At 42.4% G+C, this 18326-nt stretch overlaps 1 protein-coding gene and 1 long non-coding RNA gene across 9 annotated transcripts in view; one reads left to right on the forward strand and one right to left on the reverse strand.

The window, feature by feature from the left end:
* Positions 1-18166, reverse strand: part of fam49al (family with sequence similarity 49 member A, like) — a 35268-nt gene extending 17102 nt beyond the window's left edge. For 2 of the 6 annotated variants that reach the window (XM_067506405.1, XM_067506397.1), the window contains exons 1-2: positions 17851-18166; positions 2264-2354 (exon numbers count right to left, since the gene is read on the reverse strand). Coding sequence is in view for 1 of the 6 variants with exons in the window: in XM_067506387.1 (XP_067362488.1) it covers positions 791-870 (80 nt within the window). In the remaining 5 variants the exon portion in view is untranslated. Of the gene's footprint in view, positions 1-790; positions 2195-2263; positions 2355-17850 lie in introns of those variants that run through there. The other 4 variants (XM_067506422.1, XM_067506387.1, XM_067506415.1 and 1 more) reach the window with 4 other exon arrangements.
* LOC137128432 (uncharacterized) lies at positions 562-17837 on the forward strand. 3 transcript variants are annotated; one of them, XR_010914568.1, is made up of 4 exons: positions 562-647; positions 10348-10506; positions 10603-10762; positions 10860-17837. It is a non-coding gene; the product is annotated as an uncharacterized lncRNA (long non-coding RNA). The 3 variants fall into 3 exon arrangements; XR_010914566.1 differs by having other exon boundaries at positions 10348-10762; XR_010914567.1 differs by lacking the exon at positions 562-647 and adding an exon at positions 8288-9174 and having other exon boundaries at positions 10348-10762.
* Positions 18167-18326: the final 160 nt, after the last annotated feature.

Below are 18326 nucleotides of genomic sequence, written 5' to 3' on the forward strand. Positions count from 1 at the left end.
AAAAGGAAAGAAAAAAAGCCTGGTCTTTTCACTGTTACTCAGCAAGAATGGGCGTTGCAATGCAGCACACAGGTAGAGATTGTCAAGGAATAGAGTTTCAGTGTCCAGTCGCTGACACAGCTTGCTGACATTCTCTAAAGTAGCAATTTCAGCTTTAGATGACACTGTATCTCCTGTAGTATAAGTCTACAAAAACCCAACAAAGAAAGAGAGCTGTGTGCTGAGTCACTGCTGTAACCTATGAGCATCAGTCCAAACATGTTAAACACAGCCCATCTCCTCCTGACTTTTAAACCACCTGCTCCAAGATGCACACTGATCTGACGCTATGAATAAATGAATAACAGAATCATATATACAGCCTGACAAGGTGATTGCAAAGGCGAAGTCAACTGAGATCCATATCGGAGCCTACTATGAAGTTCTCTGACATGTGCGAATGTGTGTTAGAGGCAGCAGCACACCGGCCGCACTCACATTAATGCACGTACATTGAGTCTGGAGCAGCATGTGGTCCTTCCCGAGAGTAGAGCTCGGCTCATGGTTGCCAGGATACTGTTGGCCTGGTAATATTGTCTGCTCGTCTCAGCAGAAGAAGTAGAGAGAGAGAGAGAAAAAACCCTGCATCCAGCTTGCTCACACACTGGGTGAGTTACTTACAACACAGAGCTGATGCATCAGCTTTTTTACTTGAACAGCAATGAGTCTTTAACAACACATGTTTAACCACAGGGTGACATTTATAGAAGCTTATAAACCAGGAAATCAAGAATCAAACAGTTTCTCACACCTCTCACTTCTTACCCTCTTCTCTTCCACTTTAACCTCAGTTTCTCTTCCCTGTCCTCTTGTGAAATCGTTGCTGTGCATATATTCCAGGTTAGTCCGGCTCTGGGTTTTCTCTCTGGTTGCCACTCTTAGACTGATGTAGTTTCTGCTCTTGCTTGTTCTCCCTCTATCTATCTCTGTGTATCTCTGACCACTTCACACTTCTCATTTTCAGCCATCTATTTAAAGACCTGTGGTTTTCTCTATTCACAGTGTGTGCTCGACGCAGCTTTTTTTTTTAAAAGCACAGTTTATAAAAGTGGATATTCAGCTGGGCGAGGTATAAAGATCATCATATTATATGTTGATGTTATTTGGATTTATCTTTTCCCTCTGGCTATATTGTCATTGTTTGTGTGTGTGTCTGCAGCTTTTTAATTCATAAGCAAATATAAAAGTCCCCTTCTCTCGCTTAGTTATTGACGTCAGAATGGGTTCCTCAAAAACATCCCTCCAGCTTTCTTCTCTGCCTCACTTTTATATTTTAACCACTCAGCAGCCCCCTCTCATCTCCACTGCCCTTGTCTTGTCACAGCACATCTTTATCATGGTGTCATTCAATCTCACTGGTGACCCTTGGGTGCAAACAAGTCTCGTAAAGTGCCAGGATGGTGATCACGCTGTGTAATGACACATTCATTGGCTTTTAACCTTTTAGACTGGCATCCATATTTTAACTTATATTAAAACCATTGCATTTAATGGTCCGGTGTAATTATTCAGACATGGCACTGAAGGGGGTTTTGGTGGCCAGCAGTTTCAGTTTCTATTACATACAAACACACACAATGTTTGCAGCCAGCAGGCATGAAAGTGGAGCAAAGTGCTTCTCTTATGCAACTGCACAACACACAGCTCTCATCTGTAGTCCAGCAGGGGGAAACCAAACCGAGGGCCTCCTCGAGTCCTAATAAAGACACGGCTCTCCTCCCACATGGTGGCTGGAAAGCAAACCTTCCCTAGACTAAAAGCCAGGGCTCCCAGCCTCTGTTCAGCTCTCAGTGAAAGATTCCTCCTGTTACAGCCCAGGTGCTTCATCGGTGTGGATTTAGCGAGCAAAGAAACAGCACTGCTTTTACTTGCCAAGTCTAACCTCTATTAACTCACTGAGAATACCAACGGAACTCCCTTTCTCCATCTGTGCCTCTATTCCTCTGCTTTTAACCACAATGATCTCTCTTTCTGTCACACGCTGACTTGGTATTCATTGGCCTGTAAATTGGACCCATTCAGGAGCTGTACTGTACACAAAGCCTGCAGAAGCTGCACTCTCCCAGCTCACATCTTTTCTCGCTACCCATCACTGTTTCCTCACTCTCTACTCTCTCTGACTCGCCCATATGGCATTTCTCTGGCGTGCCCCTACTTTTCTGCTGTTTTCGAGCAGATTTAGTTTTTCTCCATATTTATACCACTCCTCATCTTACATTCCTACCTTCGCTTGTGTTTATCCCTCTGGAACACTTCACTGCATCAACCAGGGCTTGTCAGCTCCACACGGTGGTTACAGCATCAGCACCCACCACCTGACAAAGAGACAGACAGAGAGAATGAGAAATTAACATAAAAATTCAACATCACGTACCCTACAGTGCAGTGTTTGGAAAGCAGAAGATGTTTTCAGCTTGGTTTTGAGATGCACAGAGGCAGCAAGCACAAAGACAGTCATACTTGGACAGAAAAGGACCGTGAAAGGCAAAAGAGCAAAAACTAATATAGTTAATGTACCTATTGGTTGCACTAAAGTAAGAAAATAGGGTTTAAAGATCTGTTTTGTCACAGCTAATTCCTCACAAAGATTTTGGTTTGTTAGCTGCTTAAACGTTGACTAGCCACTAACTGTGTCAACGTAACGCTGGGAATGGAGTTTATAATGTTTTCACAAAGATTTGCTTCCTGCTTGGGCTGATAACTATGCTGTATAAGTGGTTAAAACAAAGGACCTTATTGTTGGCCAAAAAAACAAAACAACAAGCTGAAACAAGCTAAAAAGCTCAGCAGCACTGAGAGGAAATTGTGGAGATTGGTGAAAACTTTTTCATGTTATATATATATCCATTAGGGTTGCAGGGGGCTGAAGCCTTTCCCAGCTGTCATTGTCGAAAGGTGGGTTACACCCTGGACAGGTCTATGTCAAGGCCAACAAAGACAGACATACACAGACAGACAACCATTCACACTCAAATCTATGGAAAATTTAGAGTTACCAATTAATGCAACATGCATGTCTTTGGATTGTTGGAGGGAAGCAGAGCACCAGGTGGGAACCCACGCCAGAATGGAGAGAACATGCAAACTCCACACAGAAGGCCGTAGTTGGCCACGGAATCATACCGGGGACATTTTAGCATGGAAGCCATGGCACCATCCCCTCTTACAACATGCTGGGCTTGCTCTTCAACGACGATGGTCTTGATTACACAACAGTATAAGTACAGTACTTACAGCTTATAGTCAGGAACACTGTCCTACCCACATTTACATTTCAATGACTAACTGATCTCATTAAGCATTTCTTTTTCATGGAGCTTCTCTAATCATTCCTGTGCTGTCTTCTCCGCTGACTGGTGTAACTATTAGCACTACTGCTGCTGCCCTTGCATCATCGAATCTCATCAGGAGAAAGTGCAGACAGGAGAGAGGCGGGGGACTTTGAAGAATAGTTGCCAGGGAAACACAGCCTCTTATTCTCATGGCAACGTGCAGTCGAGCAGTGTTCTGTTCTATCAATCAGGTGAATTGGATGGATAGATGAACTATACTTTTCTTAACCTCTTGAGTATTTGGGACATGAAAACTGATTCCCTAATTGTAGCAGTTGAAACCATGTTGTCTACTCTTGGAATTATGCACCCTTCAACTAAATTGCCTAATGCAAATTGATCTTCGTCTCTAAGGAGGGGCAAAGGTCAACCATTCCACGGGACATAGTGAGTTCCAGAGAGAGCTCAACTTAGTAAATACATCTTAGAGGTGAGATTGCTCTTTCTGAACATTTTCTGACTGGTTTTTACGCTTTTAAACCTTCTGCTCCTCCTTTTGAACAAATAAAAATTCAGAAAAACTGAAAGACCATCACATCACACTTTCAGGTAGGCTACAGCCTGCTTCTACAATTTCTTCACAGCTGTTGCCACACCTGTTCCAATCCAAAAAAAAATCCAATTGAGAGGAGAGATTTGATTTTCCTGCTTTATTAGCTTCAGCTGACTACACATTTTGATGGATTACTATTTTTAGCTCTGCTAAGGGGCCTGGTGACTCAGTGGTAGAGCATTGGGATGGGACACATTGGTGCTGGTCCTGATCCCGAATCAAATGGGAGGGTTGAAGCAGGGAGGGCATCCTGAGTAAAAACTCATGCCAAATGTGTGAAACATTTTCTGCTGTGGTGACCCCTGAAGGGACAAGTCGAAATCCGTTAATCTTTGACTATTTTCAATTTTGCCAATTACTTGTGCTTCCATTTGTATCCCTGTATTTGCTCTGCATATCAAATGCGGTTTAGGATAAATCTACAAATGCTTTCATTTTGAAATACAGGATTCTTACTAATATTAAATGTTCTTTATTGTGTAGCAATGGTAAGGTGTTTGTCCATTTCCATAACATAGTAAATGAACCCTTTTCCTCATATTATATTTGTGATGATGGTGTAAGAGATCACCAATACATCAAACCAAAATCACCTAAAGCTGTTACTCTGGGGTGAAAAATAATGGCTCAAATCATTCACACTCATTTTCAAACATACGACTGCAGTAAACCCCTGTGCCTGCTTTGGGGGATTTAGAATTATTTGTTTCTCCAAAATTTGTCAAATGTTTTCTTTCTCAGGGCATTCCAAGTGCTTTAAAGTTAAAGCGAATCAATCTGATTCCAATTCTGGGAAGACTTTTGTCCTGGCACTGACACTTGATGAGTCCCATCATGAATCAGTGGCAAGCTAATCAAATGAGACTACCCTGCAGTCTCCAGAGAGCGAACGCTGTTAGAGAAGTCTGCAGGGGACAGTCTTTAAATGTAGCTGTTTGTTTAGAGTCGCTTTGTATTTCAGACAGAGATGGCCAGAGAGTCACAGGAAGGAAACAGATAAAAGCTAGAAATCACAAAGTCATTGTGTGCAGAAATCTGACTGTTTTGTTGAGAGTCTGAGGTACTCAGCTCGTGTTAGTTCTGCTCACTGAACAGGTCCTCCTTTAAAAGAAAATGCCACCGGTAATTCTTCCCATTCTCACTTCCTCTCTGTCTCTTTCATTCCTTCTCAACCTTTTGCCCACACTCTCAACACACCCCTCTCCCTACCTCCAGTTCTATCTGAGACCTTCTTTTGTGCAGCTGTGGATTCATACATTTTCTCACTGCAAACCCCTCTGACCCCTTCCTCTGTTTTTGTGTCTTTTATATCTTCTTTTTATCCTTTCATTCTTTGTTCTTAGCATATTGTCCCTAAAGACAGAGACAAGTGCGAAGGCTTACACGCGTGTTTTAAGAAGATGGAGAGGACAAGATGAGAGAAATGGAACTGTTCACATGCAGCAGCATGTTGTTAATAATTTACATATAATGTAAAATGAGACTTAACATGTTTGTAAGTACAAAATAGAAAGAAAATTGTTGATAATGGGAATCAGTTTTTAAGGGGGAGAGAACATTTTTAGGACAGGAGAGTAAAGAAAGAGTAGGCTAGGAGAGAAGAGGAGAGGGAACAAGATAGAAAAGTGAGAAGAAATAAGAGAAAAAAGAGAATAAGAGAAAAAAGGGGAAGTGTGTTAAAGGGAAACAGAGATAAGTGAGGAGAGAAATGACTAAGAAACAAAAAAAGAAAAAAAAAGAAAAGTAAAAGATTGGGTTATAGGGAAGGAGAAGAGAAAAAAAGATCTCAGAAAAAGACAGGAGGAAGGAGGAGGCTAGGACATAACGGGTATATAGAAAGGGAGAGGACAGATTAGATAGAACATAGGATAAAAGTAATAGGACAAAAGGAAAGGAAAAGAAGGGTGGAGAGGAGAGGAGGGTACACTGACAAAAGAGCCAGTTTGACGAGTAAAATGACAATGTCAGAACCAGCCAGACCATCGCTAAAGATTGACTGCCAATGGAATACTGCACCCTATTTGCCTCAGTAATACAATACAATAGCAAAGATACAATAATAAACAAATTTCTATCCTTTGCTGAGGTGAAGTACAGTAAATCAAAGGTATGTTCATAGAGTAAAGAGGGTTGGAAATGGTAGGAGGTTACGATTCTTCGACGTCACCCCTCCCCCCTTCTTTCTCTTACTCTCGCACATACACAAACACATACACACACACCGGCTGAGTCTGGGTCCAGAGCAGTGCACGAAGCCTCATGAAAAGGGCGATTGCAAATGAGCATTGTGATTCTGTGCTGCCTTGCTGACAAAAGAAGGAGGAACAGACAGAAAGAGAAATGACAGAGAGAGAGAGAGAGAGAGAGAGAGAGAGAGAGAGAGATGCTACGACATATTGAAGCTGTAGAATCCATTTCCATTGTTTTCAAGTTGAAAAAAGAAGTGGGGTGACAACCGAGGGATTTATTGGCTTATTTATTCAGAAGTGGATCAAAAAACAAGCTTTTTATTTATTGTGTAGATATTATGAATGTTTACAGTATATGAATTAGTGCATTTACATTTATTACATGCAGTTCCTTATTTGTCAACGTGTCTAACATGACAGATTCTTAATAATATATTTGATTTCAATAGTCTTGTTTAGTTCACTTCACCACCACATAGATTAATATATGCATTATAGTATTTAATGTAGCCATTTATATTCGAATATCACAGTTTGGCTCTGAGGTGTTTTGAACGGCATGGTTAGGAAAAGAATCTTTTACTACCTTTATTTAGGGAAAATTTGGTCTCTGTACTTCAATTGTCAGAATGTGGATGGACCTACAGTAAGCTCTTGTTTTTTCTATTTGTCATGTGGAATGCCAATTAGTGCTAGATGTATAGGATTTTCCATGTGTTGACAGGGGGCTTGTGTGTATTTCCAGATTTTGCACCTAGTCCTTTCCTGACCCTCTGGTATCTCTAAACAAAGAGAGAAGAAATATACTGTCCTTTTTTGTGTGTCAGGGCAGTTTGGAGTGTGTGTTTGTTTACAGTAGAGTTACTTTAGTTGTAATTAAATTAAATTGAGTTTAACTGATTTAAAAAGATTTAGTTTGTAGTGTGTCCTGCAGATGCCAGTACATATAGCACATTTGTGTTCATATTCACCTGAAAATGAATTCAATTAACCTAAGTTCCACTGAGCAGATTTGGGATTATATGGCTATATATAAAACGGAATAACTATGTTTGTGTGTCTGTGTGTGTGTCTGTGTGTGTGTGTGTGTGTTTGAGTGTGTGTGTAAAACAAGCAGTGAGTAACAAGGACTGCTATAAAACAGCACATAAAGGCAGTTTGAACCCAACTCCCTGGCGTCTTGCTGTCTTGTAATTCTCCTCTCTCCTTCAACTCTCCTTCAGTCTTTCAGGCTATTTACTGTCTGTCTGCCTGTCTGTCTTTCCATTTGTACCACAGATGGTCTTTATTGTTATTTGCCGGTGTGAAGATGCACATATGCCTCTATACACAATCATACATTGTGCCAGCAATTATAAAGCAGAATCCTTCATATTACTTGCCATATTACTCAGTGTCTTTCATTTAGTCCCCTTCTGTCTCTGTGTAGTTTATTTATGTTCCCATTGTGCTCGGACATGGTACAAGGAAATTGTGTCTAGTTTGAGTACAATTTTTAAGTTGAAATGAGGTCTCAAAAGCACCAGATCATCATGAGGACATGTATTTATGTTCACTGTGCCACACATGCACACACTTTCTTTCTACGTTCTGCTCTTTGTTTTTATTTCACTGACTCTCCTCTCGATCCAGACTCTGCCCGGTTTCACCAGTTTGACCCTCCCGTCAGTCACGCGACCTGACCAAGCCCCACCTCCAGCTCACCTGTGCTGTATTTTCCAATCAAGCTTGGTTGGTTGGCAGTGGTTTATACTCGCCAGCCTCCTCAATTCCTTGCTAAATTGTCTAGTGTGCCCTGTACCCTAGTACTCCAGCCCCGTTACCATTGATACCTTTTCTACGCATTTTCTCCTTACCTTGACTCTTTTGACTAGATCGTCTTACCATTTTAGCCTCCAAACCTTTTGCTTCCCTTGTCACTCCCTGTCCTTGCCTGTCGTTGAACACTATTGTGTATCACCCATTTCACCTGGACTCGTGCGTTTGAGTCTTAACCCAGACATGACTGAACAATCTGACCATCAAATGGACAAAGCGATATCAAAGCAGGAGATCACCTCTCTGACAAAAGTTATTCAGCATCCTGAGCGCAACGATCGCATCCTTGGGGCCATCAGCGAGCGTCTCCAGCGGCTCCACCTGCTCAACCCGATCGCCTCTGAGCCACGCCTTCCACCACCGGAGAGGTTCTCGGGCAGGGCCGAAGAATGTAGACCATTCCTCCTGCAGTGCTCCTTGGTTTTTGAACTTCAGCCTTCTTCTTTCCCCACCGAACGAGCCAAAGTAGCGTACATCCTATGCCTCCTCACCGGCCGAGCCAGGCAATGGGCGACGGCCGAATGGGACCGAGCCTCCAACATCTGCTCCTCCGCCAAGCTCTTTGCTGAGGAATTATGCAAGGTTTTTGATCACCCCGCCACTGCCCGGGAGGTGGCCCGCAAATTGCTGCAGCTGACACAAGGGGGCAGTAGTGTCGCAGACTACTCTATTCAGTTTAAAATCCTGGCAGCCAAAACCCAGTGGAATCCCGAAGCCCTTTATGAAGCCTATTACCATGGCCTGGCTGATTACATAAAAGATATACTGGCTACCAGAGAACTCCCTAAGAGCTTAGATGACTTAGTTTCTCTGACCATCAAGATTGACCAACGCCTCTGGCAAAGATGTCGTGAGCGGAAGGCAGCTAGCAGGGCTGCCCATCTCTGCGGTAAAACTCCTTGTCTGCCTGTACAACCTACACTGGCCCCATCCCAGCTTTCTATGGATGTGAGAGATGATGAGCCCATGCACCTGGAGCGAGAAAAACTGACAGCAGAGGAGAAGAAATGGCGTCGGCAAAACAATCTCTGCTTGTATTGTGGCCAAGGAGGTCACTTTGTTGCCACCTGCATGTTAAAATGCAAGGCTCACCAGTAGGAAAGGGAGTGCTGGTGAGCCAAGCTCTAAAGACTGAGATACCTCCCTCTGTCCCAGACATCGCGAACAAGGGATTAGCCGGTCAACTGAAAACCGCCCAACTCCTGTGAGGGTCATCTCCTTAGATGGCCACCTACTGGGAAAGGTAATACACCTCACACAGACCATTAAATCGTGCATGTCTAGCAACTATAAGCTTTAACATAATAGATTCCCCTCAGATGCCTCTCATTTTAGGCTACCCTTGGCTGTGTTGACACAAACCCTACATTAAATGGGTTACAGGAGAATTCATGAGCTGGAGCTCCTGTTGCTTGGCTTCTTGTCTATCAGCCAAATCTCCTGTCCACTCATTGTCTGTGCCTTACCCCTCACCTCATCTCCAACTTTATATAGGAATATTGTGACCTGAAGCAAGTCTTCAGCACTATAGCTATATCTTTATCATCTGTACGACTGCACTATAGATCTTCTTTCTGGCACGTCTCCACCTCATGGTCATGTGTATTCTTGATGCTGGCCATTGAAAGATACATCGGTGAGTCTCTGGCTGCAGGCACCATCCAGCCTTCTTAATCACCAGCAGGAGAAGGATTCTTCTTTGTTGAGGAAAAGGGCCAAGATGCTGCAATCCTGCATTGATTACCCCCTCCCTTCTAGTTTTTTTAAGCATTTGCATTGTTAAAAGGGGGCCAAAATTTAAACTAAACTAGACCTTTGCAATGTTTGTTGTCAAGTCATATCAGTTCTCATAAGCAGGTACAGCACTTCAAGGGTTTGCCAAGTTCAATTGTTTTTTAATCAGGGGATATGCTACCATTGCTCATCCTCGCATGTGCCTACACCTTTATACTTAAACAGTTTACCTATGGTCACAGGTGCTCCAATGAAGACCTTCATCTCAACTGGCATGCCTTCCTGGTATAACTCATATGGCCTTTGCCCATCATAGATTGTGGTGGCCACTGATGAGAAAAGACGTGGGAGAGTTTGGCAACCTGCCTTGACTGCCCAGAATATAATGTGTCATCAACTTCCTCCATCCCTGCTAAGCCCCTGCCTATCCCACACTATGCGTGGTCACACATCTCCCTAGACTTTGTTAATGAACTTTCATGTGCTGATGGTACAGTAATACCACGATGTTCACTGTTGTAGACAGATTCTCTAAGATGGCTTATTTCATATCTCTGCCCAAATTACCCTCAGCAAAAGAAAACTGAACTGATGCGCAAACATTCATTGGCCTCCCTGGAGACGTAGTAGTCTCAGACCGGAGCCATCAGTTTAACTCTTTGTTCTGGTCTGTGTTTTGCAGACTCCCGGGATTCCATCCACAGACCAATGGCCAATCTGAACACCTTTTAATCAGCAGCTAGAAACCACTCAACAATGGATCACTTCTTAAAACCATGCAGCATGGGCTAAACGCCTCCTAGAATATGCCCATAACTCTATCTCCCCTGCTCCTCTACTGGTACTGGCCTCTCTCCTTTTCAGTGCGCATATGGATTTCACCCCACCAAAGCTACCTACCTGCAATATGCTAAGTGCCACTGTTCTCCATCTCCAGTCTAGGCTGTTCCTTTCCAGTCTCCAAGGTGATCAACCCTGCTGCTGTATGGCTGTGTCTTCCTTGAACTATAAAGATCCACCCAACCTTTGTGTCCAGATTTAAACCTGTCCAAAGCAGACTTCTGGTGCCCTCCCTGAGACCCCCACCATCTGCCCAGGTTATTGCTGGGGGCCCATCTTACTCTGTTACTCTTTAATCAGTTATTTCTCTGCTGTTCTTTTTGTTTTCACTCAATTATCTCTCCTTTTTTCCAGACTCTGCCTGCTCTCGCCAGCTCGACCTTCCTGCCAGTCATGCTACCTGACCCGCCTCCAGCTCACGTGCACTGTTTTCCAATCTAGCTCCATAGAGATTTACACATGCCACCCTCATCCATTGCTACCTTGCCCCTTTTGATTAGATCATCTTCCAAGTTCAACCTCCGACCAGTGCCAGCCTTTTGAATCGCGTGCCTTGCATATCCCTGTCTGTTCTTGCTTGTTCTGTCATTAAACACAATTACGTATTCCACATCTCACTTGGAGTCCTGCCTTTGAGTCTTCACCCAGACACGACACTTAATCACACTAAGAGATATGTAATATGCCTGAGCACATTTGACCCACATAGTTGGGTTCTTTTGACTGGTATCATTGTTCCATTCTGAGCCCTGGCCCTCTTGAAGAGGTGCACATGGTACGCATCAGTCTGATCAAGTGGAACTCGCTGTATGTGCATGTGGAGCACACTGTACGTGTTCTGAGGCCCATAATATAAGCAAAATATAAATGCAGGCAAACAGAACAATGGGAAGATGCACACTCAGTACGAAGTTTTGAGTCTATACCACACACAGAAAACATTACTAAATATTTCAATAGGTTGATGTATTGATCAGAAGTCTAGAAAAGTAAATTAAAAGTAAAATGCTTACATTGGTATATCACAATGCATAGAACTGGTTGTTAATGTGAGTGAGAAAAAAAGATTGTATGAGCTTTCTGACATAAAAGCTATAGACTACAGTAAGTCTGATTTTAAATCAATTGGCAAACAATCATTTGTACTGTATGTTATACATACTGTGTACTACTACTGTCTGTAGTGTGGATATGCCTCAGCCATAGCACCATATAAACTTACAGAATGAACGAATGGGGTGACCTCTGACCCCAGCTTGACCTAGAATCTATATACATCTCTGTGTGTTGAAGTCCTCCACCCTCTACATAACGGGAAGAGCCAGCATGTCCTTGACAGAGGAGATGCTCCATCACACTGTGCTGCAGTGTGTCTCACATGACAAAGGATGCAGTTTTACACTATCCTCTATCCCACTGGGAGGAGCAGGATGGCAGCAGCAGTTCTCAAATATAGGAAATTGGCTGCAATGTAAGGTATGGGCCTCAGGACGACAGAGAGAACATTTTTTGATGGAACAGGATGAAATTAAGCTCTAAAGGAGACGATTTCGGACATTTTGGTAGATCCATGGTGTGAAAGTTGAGGATAAGTTGAGGTTTTGGCTGTTATTGTGGTTTATTTCTGCCTAGCTAATTATTTTTGATGTACATGCCTCTTCTTTCTTTATTGTTTGATATAATAATAATATATTATACCAAGGAGATTAATCCTCACCTACTAGAGTTCGACTAATTAGTGAGCATCCATGTGTGTTCATGTGAACAGCACATGAAAATGTATATTCTGATCAAACACTAGCATGGCTGCCAGCATCCTTGTGTGCCCACAGCGGATCTAGCATACACATACATGCTCACACGCTTAGCCCCATATAACATTTTATAATTAGTATGTTAATGAAATCATAATTGATCATTCATCTCTTTGGTTACTGTTGCTAAGTGTGTTGGCTCTTCATTCTTGGACTATATGTACAGTTCGCACTAACACGGGGGCAGTTTTACCACTCAACAACATCACACATAGGCGTTTCAATCCCAGCTGCCATTGACAATTTAGTCAGTTGTCATTAGCATATGTTATTATGGCTAGTTTAAGCTTGCTGGCTAATTATCTTAAACATTCATCCATCCATTATATGCAACCGCTTATCCTGGAGCCTATTCCAGATGTCATAGGGCGAGCGGCTGGGTACATCCTGAACAGGTCACAAATCCATCTCAGGACCACTACCAAAAAGACAATCATTCACACCTACAGGCAATTTATTCACCATGCATTCATGGCTTTGGAGTGTGAGAGTAAGCTGGAGTACCTGGAGGAAACCCACTCAAGTATGGGAAAAACATGCAAACTCCACACAGAAAGGCCACAGATGGCCAGGGATGCGAACCTGTGACCTTCTAGCAGTGAGGCAGCATTAGTATCCACTCCATCATCGTGCTGCCCTATCTTAAACGTCATCATTGAAAAAGTTTATTTAAAAGATGCAAAATTAGTACAAAGAGGTGTACAAGAACCACAAAAATATGAAAAACAACTCCAAAATGATAAACAACAATCTGAAACAATCCAAAGTAGGCACAAAAACAAACAGGAAACACCTAATAATACACACAAGACATCTATAAACACACTATAGACACAAAGTGACCATTATACATAAAATGTCCAAAAAAGGCATTAAAGAACCAGAAACAAAATCAGAACAAAATCGCAAAAAGACACAATTTGACCAGACAGACTTAAAATTACAAAAAAGACAAAGAAAAAAAAAATCCAGACACAAAATGACCCAAGAGAAAGGGTGCAGGAGACTTCTCCTGTCTGTGCCCAGGGGCCCATTTTCCCATAATCCATCCATGGTTGCTACAGTAATAAGTTTTGTCCCAACACTGTTTGGACTGTTAGCAAAGTGAAGGTAGAGATTTAAGTGCAGCTGCTCCCATGGCTGCTATACTTAATAGACTGAGGCATTCATTCATCTCTGATCAGCAGAATGTACCTGTCAACTCAAAATGTATTTACCTAGAGCCTCAGTTACCAAACACTTGGTTAGATTATTCAGCAGAACTTAGCAAGTAGATAATGAGCCTCTTCACTCATTACACTCTAATTGAAATATGCTTTCACTTTCTCTCTTCACACTCTGCTCTCTTTAGACTCCTGTCAGCCAAAACTGGCTCAGCTTCCCACTGAATGACAGATACAATTTTGATCTTAAACAGCCTATGACCATAGGCTAACATTTGAGCTATTTAATGATGTTAGTGTGAACCAATTGATCTCATTGACAGTCAGCAGGCCATGATTAGGTTTGAAATCCTCTAAGAGCAGATCTGAGGTTATCTGATTACATCCAGAAACTCACTCACTCCTCTTTTAGAGAAACAGAGACCTGGAGAGAGATATATCTGTTTAGATTTCAAGATCTGTTAATGATCTTATCTTAAATCAAGCATTTTAATAGAAAATCCTTCTTCCTCGGTTACTGACAGAAAATTCCTGAAACAGTATTCAAGAATTTGGAGAATAGAAAATATAAATCTATGTTGTAACTCAAAGTTTGATGAGAAGATTGACAGCACTATGTGGATGGTAAATACAAAAGTCCAGCCATTAGAAGAAAATTAGTTCACTTGCCTGTCTCCAAAGTTCAAAACAACGTGTAAAAATGACAAATTTGGGGTTTTATGTGCAGTTATGTGCCAAAGTATTTCTCTGTGGTGTGACATCCTTAAGTCTGCTTGCCTGGCAGCTTCACAGCAATAAAAACACTTTTACTTTTTTGATAAACTTGTGCAAAAAAAACAAGATATAACGCAGTAATCAGTGAGCTTTAAAGGCGCTGGTAGGTTGACTTCAGATAGACCCAATTTAGCTGTTTTATTTTATGGACAAACACAATCAAATCTGGCATAACCTCTGGTATCTTATATCTGGATCGCCTCTCATCTCCCTACACCGTCTATCACTCCACCCTGTGCCCCTCTAACAGGATCATCGGTGCTCTGAGGAATTAATCCCTCATTTCTGACAATACCAGATTAAAAATGACAAGATTACCAGATGGAGACGGATCACTTCTCAAAATTCCAAATTAAATCAGCCCTGGATGAAGTACTAGGTTTTTTTTTTGACCTCTTGACTACAACGTGAAAACAAAACCTTGAGAGCAAGCATGAGAGCTCAAGTGACAAACCTGATAGTGACAGATGTTGTTGCTGGACAGATGGGCCACTCAGTCAACAAGATTAGAAGTGTTTAGATAAAACGTGCAAAGTAAGGCATATTGTGATAACCAGTTGAGGCACATGGACAAACATATGGATGGTGCTGTATTTTAATCAAAGGATTGGCTCCAACATGGTGGTCCATCCACTTATTTCTGCTTTTGTGATGTAAATCTTTCTAATGAGCTTTTCTAAGCAAAAAATGAACAAACTAACATAGTGATGGACCATAAGAACAGGGCTTTTAAAGACAGTTTGGGGTTAAATAACAGTGTCAAACAGCAGTAGAAACTCTTCTAAATTCTATCAGAGAGCTATTTAAGCCTGGTTTCACAGAACAGGTGACATCAGATGTTTATATGTCTTTTGGGCTTTAAAATGCACTTTCAGTCTGTTCTATTATTGTCTCCACTGTCAAAACATGTTTTCAGGCTTAAACCATGACCTTAGAGTAGTCACACACATTTCCGTGCCGTTGTGTCTGTCACTCATCAGCCCGTCACTTAAGGTTATGGTGCGACCTAAGTAATGTCTAGTTCAGTGGAAGCTGGAGGACGCCATTAGACACCATTACATCTGATGGACTATGTTTACAGTGCTTCTTTAAAAGTGACAAATGATAAGAGAGGCATAACACAAATAATTCCTCTCTTCTACCTCTGCTTTCCTTTATTTCTTCCCTCCCAACCTTTCAGTCTCTTAAAGAGTAATACCTGTTGTATGGTTACACATTTGTGTAGTGTAAAAAAGCATGTCAACAGGAAAATAATCCATAGATGTAAACTAGTTGCTGTGTGTAACATGAACACATAGCTTAATTGTACATATTCTGCAGAGGAAAATATTGACATATATATTGTATATACATAACATTAAATTAAAAAAAATATAGAGTCTCCTCCATCCCATCATTCCAATCACTGTTCCTGTCTTATGCTTTGTCAAACCTGAGTATCCGTGGCAAAGCAGCCTAATAAGACACTTCACCCCCAATGGACACAGAAAATGGGACATGGGACACTAATCCTTTGCAAGACAGCAGAATAATTATGCAGCCCTGGAAGACACAGCCACATGTTGTCAACACCATTTTGCGGTGATCATTTTGACTGGATGAGGGAGAAGCAAGTGAAAGAATGTACCGAAGTGATGAAGACAGATTAAAAGGATTTGGAAGGAAAGAACTACTGAGAACAGAGGACATTTAATGAGTTAATGATGGAGAAGGAGATATGAATAGAGAGAATGGACGAGGAGAGATGTTGACAGAATAAGAGAGAGATAAAAGGGAGAAAGAGGAGAGTGTGAGACAAAGACGGAGAATGAGCAAGGAGAGAGGAGGAAATGCAGACGGGCATGTTTCTATGGGTGCCCAGGAAGGATCTGGGGTGAGGGAATCTTGCATCATCGTGGCAGGCCAATGACAAGGCTTGGTTAAAATGTTCAAAGGGAGTGTCCTAGCAACAGCGGAGTAAATGGTCTGCACTTATATAGCGCTTTTCTACCTATTGGCACTCAAATTGCTTTACACTGCTTCTCATACACACATTTGCACTCACAATAATACACACCGAGGAGTGAATTGCTCCTCCGCTGGCCAACACTCGCCAGGAGCAACTAAGTTGGGGTTCAGTCTCTTGCCCAAGGACACTTTGTAATTTGACTGGAGCAGCCAGGGATTGAACCAACATCTGTGGTGGACGACCACTCTACCTTCCTGCGCCACAGTCGCCCCTAATTACCATAGTAGCCACTATTCCATCTCAAACTGAAAAAAGGCCCCAATACACACACACACACACAATCTGTGTGCATTGATGCTTGTAAATATGTATGTTTGTGTTTGCTCATAGAGTATACTGTATTTGGATATATGTTTGTATGTCCATAAGGTTTAAAAGGTGTGGGATTTACTGTATATTGTAACATGACCGACTGATACTACAACATAATCACCTTTTACACAAAATTATTGTGTATGTGTGTCATAAAAGTCAGCATATCAGTAAATTACCAGTTAATCTACTGATTTGCACTATAAGCAGAGCCAGTAAATTACAGCACAGATTGACAGTGGCTAGATCTTTCAGTTACACATCTCTTCTGTTTGTCTCCCCCCCCTTCCCACACACACATACACACACACACACACACACACAAAGACCTGCAGAGTCACACGGTGGCGATGTAGGTAGCTTTACCATTTCTGGTCTCACACTGCTGTCCAACGATCTCACGCACTCCCCTTTATATACAGCAGATTTTTTTTCCACATTTCAAAGAAGTCATGAAAACCTTACCCTCATTCATTCATCCCTCCATTCAGGTTTTTGCCTCTCTCTCTTCTTCCCTCCTCCCTGTTTTCCACTCTAGTTGCATGCACCCACCCCTTCTGATCAGCATTGCAATTTGGAGCTATTGTTTTTAGCAGGCTGTTTGCAAAACCTGCTTGCATGAGCGCACACTCACACCTCAAACACCTACCTCACTGAATAAAAGTGACTATCTTTTGTAGGGATGCTAATAAATTAGTGTGTCATGTGGAAGCTGGAAATGTGAGGAAGCATACTTGACATGACATTTACACACTGTTCACACATCACTTCAGTGCATCAGTGTATGATGTAAGATGCATATGTAGTGATGATTCTAGGTCACATACTGTATGTCCTGCAATTAAACTACCATCTATCATTGAAAATGTACATACAGAGCCATCTGTGTGCCTCCTGATGGATTCCTGCTGAGGTGTGACTGTGACTGTGGCAGTGACTCTGCCTGACCACTGCAGTGAAACAGAATAAACCCCAGCTGACCAGCCCCACGGCGTTTGATGTGGTCAGGCCAAATGCTCCCTTGTTACCCCCAGGATCCTGACCCACATAGATCCAAGCAAGCACTAGCACAATCCCTCAGTTGAAAACCCCTCTTACAGCAGCCACAAGTCAACCACCAGCCTTCACATCATCCTCCATCCTAAGTCTCCTTCTCTGGCTCACTGACTCTCTTCTAGGTGCAGGGCGGGATTATCTGGTCCCTTCCTACTATCGAAGCTGAACGGATGGAGAGATGGTGAGAACAGAGAGAACAGAGCATTGGCTCAGCTTACCGGCTGGGCATGCAGGAGGGGAGGATGATGTCTCAGACACTGCTCTTCCTTCCTTCTCTTTAGACTGATGTGAAGCAGAGATGAATGCAGGGAACAAAAGAGGAGGAGAATAAGTAAAAAAAAAAGAAGCAAAATGCAGAAAAGGGGAGCTAGTTACTAGTGAAAAATGAGAAACGAAGAATGCAAAAAAATAGGAGGAAAAAGTCCCTGTGTTGCTTTTCCCTGTCTTCCTCGTTGAGGATCCTTTATCCTTGTGAGCCACAGGGCTGTGGATTCACCTAAACACTGAGCACACGCACTGCCTCATGCCACACAGCCCTCCCTCTTCCTCTCTCTCTCTCTCTCTCTCGCTCTTTCTGCACTAAAGACAGCAGCTGCTGGTCTATGAGAAATAGAACACTATGTCCCCCTCCCTCCCCTCCTCTCCTCCTACCTCTCTTGCTCACAAAGACCCCCACCACAGACACACACACGCA

This window comes from Channa argus, chromosome 1 (assembly GCF_033026475.1).
Source record: "Channa argus isolate prfri chromosome 1, Channa argus male v1.0, whole genome shotgun sequence".
Classification (NCBI taxonomy): Eukaryota; Metazoa; Chordata; class Actinopteri; order Anabantiformes; family Channidae; genus Channa; species Channa argus.